Source organism: Lagopus leucura, unplaced genomic scaffold (assembly GCF_019238085.1).
Source record: "Lagopus leucura isolate 7727_CA_CO unplaced genomic scaffold, USGS_WTPT01 Super-Scaffold_100159, whole genome shotgun sequence".
NCBI classification, from domain to species: domain Eukaryota; kingdom Metazoa; phylum Chordata; class Aves; order Galliformes; family Phasianidae; genus Lagopus; species Lagopus leucura.
This window is the reverse complement of record NW_024962335.1, coordinates 31745895-31759022: the sequence shown is the minus strand read 5'-3', so window position 1 is coordinate 31759022 and position 13128 is coordinate 31745895. Positions and strand designations below refer to the sequence as shown.

General features: G+C 39.6%; 1 protein-coding gene across 3 annotated transcripts in view; it reads right to left on the bottom strand.

The window, feature by feature from the left end:
• The window catches only part of PRR5 (proline rich 5), an 84028-nt gene that overhangs the window by 17191 nt on the left and 53709 nt on the right, over positions 1–13128 (bottom strand). For all 3 annotated transcript variants that reach the window (XM_042889839.1, XM_042889840.1, XM_042889841.1), the window contains 2 exons: positions 9332–9423; positions 7004–7144 (listed from right to left, as the gene is read on the bottom strand). In XM_042889839.1, the coding sequence (XP_042745773.1) occupies positions 7004–7144; positions 9332–9423 (233 nt within the window). The remainder of the gene's footprint in view (positions 1–7003; positions 7145–9331; positions 9424–13128) is intronic.

The window sequence follows — 13128 nt, the reverse complement described above, 5'->3', positions numbered from 1 at the left end:
GAATTAGTATCCATACCGAGTTTTAATGAGGTTTAATTAATCTTATTTAAAAGGTAGCTAAACTTTCTTACATTCCCCCTGTAGACAAGCCGTGAATTACACTACTAAAGCACCCTGCCTCAAAGGATTCCTGCACCTTGGGAACACTCCCTACTCAGTTTTCAATGGTAAAAACTTCTATACTGCCTTTTATACTGGGTTTAGTCCAGTAGCCTGAGTAGGTCCACAAAAGGCATTTGTACAAACTAACATAATTAGGTAAAGCATTCTACCTCACAGTAAAATTATGGAGCCTGCAGGGATGTTCTAATTCAAGTTAAAAATGATTTTACCAATTTAACTCTGTTTTGTTTGTTTGTTTGTTTAACTCTGTTCAAGATTTGCTTACAAATGAACTGGTTTTAATAGGCCAGGCTCAATGGAGGCCAACTCCAGAGCACAAATGTATTTTAGTAAGGACTGCTAGCTGTAGCTCAGGTTAAACATGTATTGACCTGGCTTGAGCAGATGCAGCTCTTAGGATAATGCCACAGTGCAAGATGACATTCAGGCAGTTCACTGCAGCTCTGGAGGGATGGGAACAGCCTAGCTCAAAGAAGAGCTTCACAGCCATGCCTTTGGCATTCCTCACAGAAGTGACATTTTACATAAAGCAAGGTACTTTCAAAATGCACCATGAGCATACACCCAAAGGGAGTTTGCACAATGCAAATTGCCTCCCAACACAATTGTGTTTAATTGGTTCAGGCAAGGCTGTGGTCATGTTGCCTTGAACTGACTTACACTGCCTTTCTGTGAAGATGATGAACAAGATGCACATTTGAAGGATTATGCCATGGTATTAATGAGACAAGTTCACATACAGCAAAACAACAGAACAGTTTGCGTTGCTTTCCTTTTTTTCCCCACTGCTTACAGTTAGAAAAATGGCAACACATAGTGCTGTCAAATGTTGACAGCTAGTTTTAGTGAACACTCAGTTTCAAAATGCAATCTGTTCTTTTCATTTATGACCCTGGACTTTCACCGTCATGATAATAAGGAAGATCCACACGAGCACCCACCTTTCCAAGTCCGCTAAGTGGAAGAAACGACTGAAATGCAATTGTGATTGCAGAAGCCCACAGTCAGACAAACTTACGGAGTGCTCAGCAGCATCCATCCCCACCTCCCTGCCTCTGCACCTAGAGAAGATGTGGCAAGCCTCAAACTAAGCAAAAGGTGGAAACTGAGCTAGAAGCATTAGAGAGGAACAATGCCTGTGATGTGGTTTCTCTCTTGAACTACAAATCTACAGCTAGAAAAAGGACAGCCCCCAGCTGTCCCTGGCTCATGGCCTTGTCACTTACATTGTTGTGTCTGCCTGTGGCAGGGGAATCACTTTTGACTGACATGCAAGAAAGTGAATGAAGGCGTATTTTGGCTAGGACACATGGCGTACTTGGAACTCCTGTCTTGGCACCATGGTGCCTACAGAAGTGTCAGCAGTACTGTAACACACATTTAGACCTTTCTGGTTCCTCTATGTCACACTGGGGCTGCTGCTGACATTTTTTTTTAGAACACTCCCATCAATTTCCAGCTCCCCATCCCAGCCACCTGCATAGCACATCCAAACCTGCTTGAAGTAATACTCTATGACACAGATTAAATAATGCAGCATTTTTACTGCTTCCATGCAGAAATATATTCCAGCATCTGCAAACTAACACAATAATAAAAATCATATGAAGAAAAGCAAAATCAAACATGAAAAGTACTCCTCGCTAGTGAAAACACCAAGATTTGCTTTCAAAAGGATCTTTTTCCTACAAAAAATGAATGGTATGCCTTGATAAAAATCATGGTCATACAAATTCATTCCAGCATAACAAACTTCTGACAATTTCACTGCTACAAACTGCACTTTCAGAAACAACAAATGCAACAGAATAAGACAGAGGACACTGCTTAGAAATTCTCAGTTTCCTTTATATCAATATAAAACAAAGGTGGGATCTTCTCTATTTGTCAAGAACTGTCCTGGCTGTAAGATTTCTGATCTGACCCCTTACATGTCTGTGAGGCTGATGCAAACAACACAGACAAAGCATTTTTTTCACTGGGAAGGAGGAAGACACATTCTTGCACTACCTAAGGGAAGCAAGGTTTTCTGTTTGTTGATTTATACTTCTATAGGGTCTGCAATATATTCATTTATAGGTTTCCTTTTATTTTATTTTTTTTATTGTCTTATCAACCAGAAATTAAGAGGAAAGTAGAGAAGTGTTGTGGTTTAACCCAGCAGGTGGCTGAGCACCACACAGTCATTTGCTCATCCTCCTTCCCTTCCCAGTGAGGTGGGGGGACAGAATTGAAAAAAAAAAAGGCAAAGTAGAACTCGTGGGGTGAGATAAAACTACTTATTAAAAGAAAAGGATAATAGTCAAGACTGTGTGTGACATATATATATATATATATATATATGTATGCACCTTATAGCACACACTATTCACAGTGCAGGGTCCAAGGAGCTGGGAGGGAATAGTATTAGAACAGCTGACTATAACTGGCCAAAGGGATATTCCGTACTGTATGGCACCATGCAGAAGGAGTTTTGAAGGGAGTGAGAGTTCATCTCACTCTCTTCCGCCGCTTAGAGGCGGAACTGGGCATCTTTGAGGGGACAGTGAGCAATTGCTTGTGTATCACTTGTTTTATACACTCATATATGACAATGTCATACAGTATGGAACATCCCTTTGGCCAGTTTAAATCAGCTGCCCTAATACTATTCCCTCCCAGATCCTTGGACCCTTCAGCGTGAATGGCCTTGGCACTGTACAACACTGCCTAGCAGTAACTATAAACATTGGTGTGTTGTCAACATTGTCTTTTTCTGAGAATGAAAACAAAACACCATGCCACACACTCTAAAGAAAACAATTCTGTCCCAGCTAAAACTAAGAAAAGAAGAAAATAAAGGTATGGATAAACCTTACACCCACAGCACTTTGTTGAAGTTATGCTTCAGGTCCAAACGATTTAGTAGGAAAACCTCTCAAAAGCAATCACTGAATTAAAAATCCTATGGCCACAGTGACTTGACTCCCATTTACAGACATCACAGTCTTTTAGAAATTCTGTTTTTCCATAGACAGACCCCTGCAGTTTTCCGATAGAAAAGGGTATTTTGTTTCTAACCACTGTGCTGTCTTTGGTTTGCTGTGTGGTTGCTGAGATGGAAAAACAGCAGTCTTTGCATCTACTTTCAGGTCTTGCAATGCGCTCTTCCACATCTTTTTAAGTGTGAGGAGTTGCATGTTTGTTATCTCTAGAATGTCCTAAACATACAGGTCCCAGTGGGTGATTTTAAGTATTTATATTGTCTCCTTTTACAGAGAGAAAACGAACAAGGCATTTCAAGTGAAGCTCAGAGAAGCTGAAAAGGAAACCACAGTTTTATTTTTCTCTTTAGATCTTAAGTTCAGTGAGGCCTCGTCCCTCAGCACAAATGGCTGTGCTATGCTTTTCTATAGTTTTGAAATATCTCGGGTGACCTAGAGACATTCTTGAACTCAAATAATCCTGATGTCAACCAAAAGATGCAGATAAACACTCTTTAATTCTCCCGCTTCTGACTTTCTCAGATGTCAAGAAAGATACCTGGAGACAAGATGTTCCAGTTTCAGTGGCAAAAACCTTAGGCAATACAGGTTTTGGAAAATAAGGTAGATTGTTTACCCTCTGGCAGTATTTTACTCTCTTTGATTCACACAATATATGGGAGAAAATTCTTTTGTGGTATCTTGTTCTGTTTACGCCTCTTTCTCCACCTTCCTAATTCCACCCAAAAAGAAAGGTCATTGAGGTGAGACTGATAACACAGTGTATTGATGTGGATGTGGCTCTGGGCAGCCTGGTCTAGTAGTTGGTGACCCTACAAATAGCAAGGGGGTTGAAACTAGATGATCATTGTAGTCCTTTTCAACCCAGATCATTCTATGATTCTATGATTTGCACTCCAGTGCATATACCTGTGCTCAAAAGTTTTTAGCTCTTCTTTTACTTCCCTCAATCACAAATCTGTTCTTGAAGATTCTACCAGATAAACAGGAGCATCCTGCCTGGAGGCACTTTAACTTAAGTGGCCACAAAGGATTAACATTTCAGTTCATTCTCTGTAAGTGGGTCAGGCCGTACTGGCAGATGAGTATCAGTGGTACAAGGCACTTCTTCCATACTACAGTATTAAGTGCATAGCTGGTAGACACATTTCCAAGCAAACGGTTTACTCTGGACAGGAAGAAAGATTTGCTATAAAAAAGGCAAAACAATCACTCAAACAATGAAATAGGGAGATCAACTTCATCTCAGTACCTGTTACCCAGGAGGTCTTTGTCAGAGGCTGCTTCAATCTTGCTAGAGTGGTGCCAGCTGAGCAAGCAAAGTACATGTGAAACTTGCAATAGGTCAGTAACCACACAGAGGCCAACAAAGTTGCTCACGTGCTAAAGTCAGTGAAGCTAACCATGTTCAGGTAAAATACTTGCTTACTGAGCTTTGCTGGATCAGCAACCTGCCTCCTGAATAAAGTTCAAAGATTGCTGCTGCTTCTATTTCCTCTTTAAAAAGCTTCCTTTTCCCTCCATAAGGAAGGTGTCTTCTGCCAGACTGACAGAGCACTACCTTTACGCTATGACAAGATAGTACATGAGCAGTATCAGATGCACCCTGTACTAGTTACCAAACCTCTGCTTTTTTAATCGAGTCCAACAGGCCAGACTGGTACATGCAAGCATGTGCCCATGTCAAACTGTGACCTTCAGCTGACATTACGGATTCTGTCCTGAAGAGTATGACCTGCTCTGTAATTATGTAATGTAACTGCAGAACACTTTCAAGGACAGAAATGGGGAAATTTCATGGCAAGTTCAACACTTTGTCCAGGGCCACTAGAATCATCTTCCAGCCATGGGAATTTGCTGCAGTGTCACTGAGCTTCTTAGGAAAGTGATATAGATAGCACACAGAATAGGGATTAAACAATGCCTACACCAAAGCATCTTCTCTCAGTCTGGGATATTTATAAACACAAGATCACTATGTACTTTTTAGGCAGCTGCAGTGTTCTCTCGCTTTCAGCCTTATTCACATATTGAGCTAATCTGTCTTGAGGAAATTCCATTATTATGTCATAAACATATAAAAATTGCTTTTGTGTAACGTGAAATTTGCATTTGGGAAAAAGTCTTTGCTCTGAAGTTCAATTATTGGCAACCACGGCTAGGCATGTAAATAGCTCTTTCCCAGATCCTCTTCTGTCCTTTTCCTGTAATTTCCATTAGATTTTAAACCACAAGTTTGGCAGAGCTACTGCCAATAAAGGACTTTCACCATCCCCACCACAAAACTGTAGGTAACATATGCAGAAATGAACACCCACGGGCAAATTCCCTCTCCTTCTTTTAATTGATTTCCACCGACATTTTTGCAATGGGAATGGATTAACTTGACAACTTGTTAACTCTTTTGGTTATTGAAGAAAGCAGATTTGTCAACAAACTGTTTCTTGTAGCACTGATCCTGGCAAAGGACTCCGCATGAACTTTCTGAATCAGGATGTTCATTTTCTAGCTCACCATGGAATTCATTTGAAGCAGGATCGTGCCCATAGCTAATGCAGATCCTTTAAAGAAGAAACCACAACAAAGCTAGCAGATGTCAGTAACAACACTTCTGAAGCTGGTTTCCGATAGGCAGTTTACCTTACGTCTAGAAGAGGAGGCTTGGTAGAAAACCTTCCTGTGATTAAGATTTTCATAATGGTATTCTCTCATGTGGAGTCTCTGGTGTCTATTAACACAGCCGGGTTCACAGTTCAATTACGTGAATTCTTTGAAGTCTCATTATGCAGTTAAGCTCTTACTCCAATTTTTCCTTGAGGTTCCTCTCCTCTCTCCAGACAGTAATTTCCAAGGAACTCATAGGAATATTAATATCTCTGATATCAATGTCAATGTGTCACAATAAGCCTGCAGTTTCAATAAACATTTGGTGAGAGGGAGTCTAGGGAGAAAGGTAGTAAGCGGCAACCAGGCAGTCCTATCGTGTAAGGAACATTTTGAGAAAACTAAGTTAAACACACCATTACACACCTCAACAAATGAACTCTGTAATCCCCTGAATGAAACACTATTTCTTGACAAGGTGGAGGTCATCTTCTTGCTCCATTTTCATCATCAGCTTTTAGATTATCAAGCCCTCTAAAATCACTCCAGACACAGGACTAATTCATAGTGGTGATAAGCGAAGAATAATTTTAAGTGTGAGAAACCATATCCTTTTGTTTGCTGTAAATCTATTTGTTTATTAAAAAAATAACCAACCGAGAAAATATCAACTTTTCCCACTCCATAGGCAATCCACTCCTGGGTCTCTCCCTCTCTCTGTCTCACCCTCCTTCTCAACACAAGGCCATGCCTTTCTTCAATTAAGAAAACATTTTATACACTTGCCTTTTGACCTGAGTTCCTCCTCTTCATTACTAATAAAACTTTTAACACAGAAGGCAAGTACCAGTGTTTGGTTTTAATGTTACTGTGTTCACAGTTTTGACTGAATTTCTTTCTAGTGACCAAATATGACTGTAAATTGCAAATTTGTTTTGTTGCCTACTCCAGATGTGAATCTTCATATCCAGAACTGCTAGTGCAGTAACACAAAGCACTTCATGAAAGTCATGTTATTACCACATACACTGGTTGCTTGCAAAACTTCTTATTTTAAGCCTTATGGTTTCAAAACCACTCTGTATTCTTGGACCCCCTGAATCTTAAGCATACAATCTGAGATTCTACAGATCCAGATATTATCAAGATTAAATTTAATTACATAGAAGCTATAGAATTTTGGGTAAGAACTTTTCAGTGAAGGATTAAAATCAGAAGCCACTAAAGAAGACTTGAGCAATACAGTAAGGAAAGACAGATAAAGAAAACAGTCAGAAAAAATATCAATGTACCTGGAGTATTAGCAGCATTTGAATAATAGAAGGTGGAACTCTTGCTCTGGAACGTGATAATGCATCTTCTAGTTTAATATTGAGGGTAATTATATTCCTAAAGTGCAGAAGAGCCAGCTGCCGAACTGAGGGTTCCTTTCCCTGGGAACAGAAACAAAGAAAAATGGGTTATGAATTTTGCAAAAACGAGTTTCCATATCCTCAGTCTTTTCTCCACTTCTGAAGGATTACAAGAACGATCAACCTGAGTGAAAAGCAGAGGGAATACAACAAAGGACACAGGGCGACCCACAAATCTGCACAGTGAATTTGATTCCGAAGTTCTGAATACGCAGACAATGAATGAGTACAGCTACATATGAAGATAATGAGAGATGGGGGAGGAGAAGTGAAAATCTTACCTGAGTGCAGGATATATATTGTACATATTGTACTTTAACATCAAGGAGACATATAGTGTGTTAAATAAAAGAAAGTAGGGATGAAAAAGCAGGGCTGGATCTCCAGTATTTCTCAAGATTTTGAGTAGTGGTTGGGTACTCTCTTCAATTTATGGTGTAATTCCTGACTCAGCCCACCTGTGGATCCCAATGCTCTCTTCAGCTTCAGGGTTTTCAGTGTAAGGCAAGAACTAAGCTGAAGTCTCATACTGCATTTTCCAAGATATCTTTCTGCAGTACAAGAATCACACCTTGTTTAGAAAAATCTGATCTGAAAAATGTGATGCTAGCTTTGCCCACAAAGATTAACAGCACATCATTTATGCCTAATGAGAAGTTGTAAAACTGTTCCAGTTGCTGGGATTAGGGATTTTTCTTCAGACCTATGTAGCTGTACATGCATATTCTTGCCTGCAGTTTTGAGTGCTGCCAGTCAAATATCAACACTTCTGAAAAATCTGGTTTTCAGCTAGCACTGATTTAGATTAGCTTAGAACAAAAGCTGACTCCTCCATACCCTCATTCCTTTTCATTTTCTGTAATTATTTATACTAAAGTAAAGAAAGCCCCCAAATCTGCTTTAATTGCCAGTGAATAGAACTCCCAAGAGTGCATGAACATCAGTTAGGTTTTTGGAAATAACCTTAGAACATCAGGGACCTAGATCTACTTGAAATTACCCGGAACTTAGGGCTTTTATTCCCTTCAGGCTTATTTGAAAATTAAAGCAATTATTTCCATTTGAAAAATGAAAAGATTTGCATTGATAGGTTATTTTCAAATGTTTCAAGAATACAATATTGAAAAGAGGTATTTGGTGCAATTTTCAAAAACATCTGAGTTCTAATTCAGTTAAGCACTTTTTAGAATCAGGTTGAGAACTTACCTATACTCCTAGGTTCCTAAACCCTTTGGATTTAGCTTATGTGCCACTATGAAAAAACATGATGTTCTAACAGATTTTAATATCAACTTCTCTCTACCATTTTAAACTTTCTACTGGGCAGACACAAGTCTGTGAGCTAGCAATGTATATGATTGCAGAGTGCTCCTCTTTCAGAATCAAATTTTCTGTAAAGTTGCAACTTCTCCACTTAATTCATATTTCATGCCTTCAATTAACTCAGTTAATTGCAAAATGGTAATGCTGATGACCTTTGCACAATCACTTCAGGCATGAAGTCCATTTGGCAAAATTAAAGAAAGTTTCCAAAGCTTTCCCAAATATGATTAGGCAGTGAACTCCCCAAAAAAACCTATAGGTATCCAAGAATAACTCTAGAACACTTATAACTATCTGGGACAAATTCCCTTAGGACCTCAGTAAAAAACAACACTCTTTTGACCATCAGTAAGTTAGAAGTTTGAGCCTTCATTCAAATCAGACCAAGTACCTAATATGGATTTTAAATTACTGGAGTCAAACTCTGAGCTCAAGTTAACTTGTCTAACTTTACTGACTGTTGTTTTCCATTTGAAGTAGTATAGAATTTGACCTTCTTCTCAAAAGTAGGGTACTTCACAGGCATTCATATGGCAGAGGAGGAAATGTGTGCATTGAAGTCAACACAGCTCCACTTATTTCCCTGTGTGCACATTTTAGTTTATTGTTCAGGACCTTCATGGACTTCTAGTGTGAGCTGACATAAGGAGTCATCCTACCTGTACTCTATACCTATTTTCAAAGTTCCCCTTCATCTTTCTCACCCGAGCACTTCAAATCTGTTTGCATAAGTGACTTATTTGCATAACTTGTCTGTACAGAAGAGCTGTAATGGAAGGTTGGCCCGAGGAGAGAGAGTTTAGGATTGCATCAATCCGTTGATGAACCAGTATGGCTGCTTTTTCCAGTTTTTCAAGATTCTATAGTAACAGTGTAATTTTTCACCTGCACAGGATAGAAAATAGCCTGGAGCATGGGCAGGACATCACTGAAGAAAAAATCCCAGGTTTCAGCTAAGGTATCCAGCAGCTTCTGCCCTGCAAAAACATAAAACAAATTAGTGAACTGTTTTGGTTTTAATCAGCCAACTGAAAACATGACTCTGCTAGCTCTACATAAAGATGAATCATTTACCACACACTTTCAGTAGCAAGGAATTTGTATTTCTTTCAGAACATCAAATAATTCAATATTTGTGTCTTTTCAGATGACAAAACTAATGCTCTTACTAAACTCAGTGACTTGAGATTCAAGATTATGCAGAAAAACCTTGTGAAGAATAGAGTCATGCCTGCTCCTCTTCCTGCAGTAATTCCAACTGGACAAGACTGCAGGAAACAGCAGGAGGACACAGCAGATTAAATGTAGAAGCATTCCTGCAGGAAATTTCCCCCCACCATCTTTCTCTCTGCACTTCAAGCCACAGGGCAGCAGAGAAAGGCTCACTCCGTAGAGATGCTTCTACAAAGCAACCCCATACATCAACCTTTCAGCTTCCTTGCATCTACCCTTACACAGTTGATCTCAACCAAGGTCTATGGAAAGCAGAGAATGGTGCTGCAGGCGTTCCGCTTTCCTATAGCTTTCAAAGGATGCATCAAATCTGTGATGACATGACAGGAATTTCTTCAATTCTTTTCCAGTTGCAGCTACCTGGAAGCCTTCACAGGACACACTGGAGAAACCCTGGATTATACAACCAAGCTGAACACCGAGTTCCTCACAGAACATCTTATATAAAACATAGAGGCAAAGGCAGGACCTGAGAGCTGCAGGACAGAAACTCTGGCTTGATAGCTGAATGCAGGCCCAAGAGGCCTATGTGAACAGGGACAAGCTCTTCAGTAGCCTTCTGCCCCTCACCCATGAAGTGGGGACAACGGCACACACACCAGCAAGTATTCTGGACATAAATACATGAATGACATGAGGCATTCAGATATGACAACATGACTTATCAGGATGCAAATTTAATGGCAATCTCAATACTGGTTTCAGAATCGAAAACTATTCATATTTGTACTACAGCATTATTTAAGGTTCAGCCAGGAGCATTTTGCCCAGAATTGTACACATATCACTAAGAAAATCTGCATGAAAGCACCTATACTCTGAGTTAGACAAGTACCAATCTTTATTATGGGATACTTCATCTTGCTGCATTTTTAAATGCAAGACAAACAGCAGCAGCTCTGGCCCAGCTGCAGCTCCTGGGTTCATGACATAGAGTGCTTTGAGTGACAAATCCAGAGCCAGATCGCTATTCTATACTGCAGCTGATGATCCATTCCAAGACCTTCATATCTGCAATATCAGGCAGGGGTTCTCTCTGTCCTACACACTCCTGTACTAGACTGAAAAGGGTCTTCTCATTTTCAGTTTGTTTTTTTTTTTTAATTTGTCTTTTTCCTACCAGCTGTGGCAGTAGTAATTGTAATAAATACCACTGCATTATAAACTCCATAAGAAACTGTGTTTCAGCGACAAAAAACTTGATCATGATGGAGAATCCAAATAACACCAAGCCAGAAAGGCAGATTTTTAAAAACAGTTAAATAAATTAGCTGCCCATAAATTCAGGTTAAATGGAAAGGAAGCCTTTAAAAAATCTGGAACCAAAATGTGGGTGCTGAATATTTAGATTCAGTCCTTTTCAAATTTTGCTCCCAAATTGTACGAAATAGAAATACGTGGTTGTGATAAGCATGCCTTTAGTACAGCACATTCCTTCCATGTTGTGGGCAGCTTGTTTTGTAAAGGGGTGGATTTCTGTGCAGTAGCTCAGAAAGGCTGCAGAGATAATTTTCACCAGGCAGGCCTTTTATTGTGGGCTGAGGAGGAATTCCTGTAGTGTGGTGATGATTAGCATCTTTCACATCAAGGAATATGATTTCTTGGTCCTTTCAAGAATATGTTTTCTTTTACTGTCAGGCAAAGAGTCCTATATTTACCTTAAGTATTTGCTTGATTCAAGAAATCTAGGTTACTTTAAATGTTCATTTAAGTGAAGGGTAATGTTGTCAGTTTTGTATGACTTGAAAATACACACTGTACATTTCTCAGCATTTCCTGAAGTTAACTGAAAATTCTGAAGGAAATAGAAGACTGAAATACCATTTTCTCAAAACAAAGGCTGAAATTTTCAGAACTTCCTGCAGAACAAAACCACTCCAATGTGTGCTCTGAAATGACCTGTTCTCTTCTGAAAACACCGAGTTGACAGGGACACCCACACCATCAGATGCAGGACAACCTGAGATTTGAGGGAAGGACCACTACAGACCAAGGAGGGACCTTCCATTGGAGAGACCAAGGACCTGCTCAGAATGGGAGCTTCCATGACTTCTGGGCTCCCAACTTAGTGGCAGGTATTTTGAGAGAGAAATGGGATCAGCAACTATGGGATGGACTCTACAGTGTTGCACCTTTGCTGCTGTGAAAACCAGATTCCAGCCCTGGAAACTCACATCGACCAGCAACTCAAAAGGTAAGGTAATAGAAAAGTTTGTGCCAGGAAGATCTCTGCTTCTAAATTAGATTCCTGAACTGCAGGTGCCTTCCTATATCCTTCAGTGAGTTGACATTTCCATGTTTTTTTTCCAAGCGTATGTTTGGTCAACTTAACAGTCACCAGCAGTTCTGATCATATTTTAAAGAGAAAACATAAAATGATTCACCACATTAAAAAAACAAATAAATTCCCAGATTGCTGAAATTTTGGTATTTAATAAAAACACTCCTGTATTTGAAAGCCACTTACTGGTCTTACATTTCAATTTTCTTTTCTCAGCATGGACATCAAACATCAGTGGTAGTATTTTTCATTTTCAAGCTAGTAAAACCTTAAGAACAAGGGATTGAACTTTGGTAGTTCTCTGCATCTAATTTACCAATTTGATCCTTAAAAATGACTTTCTTTGTGATATACAAAGCAGCTACAAAGACCTCGGAAGCCTTACAGCTCTATTGTGCTCTCCAAGCTGTTACTTCATGTAACTGAGTAACTCAGTGTTTCGCTCAGAAGAGTTTGAGTACTGTAATGTGAAACTTGTTCTCCTTCTGTTGTGTTCTGGGCTATTGTCTTTTTAGCAGAAAAGTTGGATCTTATAGCACCATCTTAATCCCATCAACAGTTCTGTCAGTAATGAAAGGTCACATTTAAGGTTCAGAGATAGCTGAAATGAATGGAAATGGTTGTCTCCAGGCTACTGCTAAAACAGTATATTTATACTAAGTGATATTATGACTGCAGCTCTGCTTCGGGAAAGCCACATTTCTTTAAAAAGACTCTTCAAAGATCTTCAGACCACTTACACATTCAATAATCTTTGGGAATATTCCAAAATCATGTCACTTTCTAATGCTGTATGCCTACATCTAAGACAAAAGAGCATATTGAATAACACATCTAAAAGCTGCAGAATAGCATAGGACATGAAATGAGGGTGGCCATCAACAGGAAGCATTGGTTGAAAGTTGACCAGGCAAAACACATCTGCCCCTGCTGCATTCTTCCCATGCACTGCCCCCAGCACACTCAGAAGATACCTTTCTGCATTCACGTAGATTATTCAAAAGCTACCCTGGCTCAAGTTGTTTTGTGGTGCTTACACTGACAGGGAAGAGAACGAGTGGACCGAGAAATGTAGATTGGGTAAATGACACCACTGTATCAGTGGGAACTAATTCTAATGGGCACATTTCTCCAGATTTGCACAGACACAAATGAAAAAAAAAGAAGA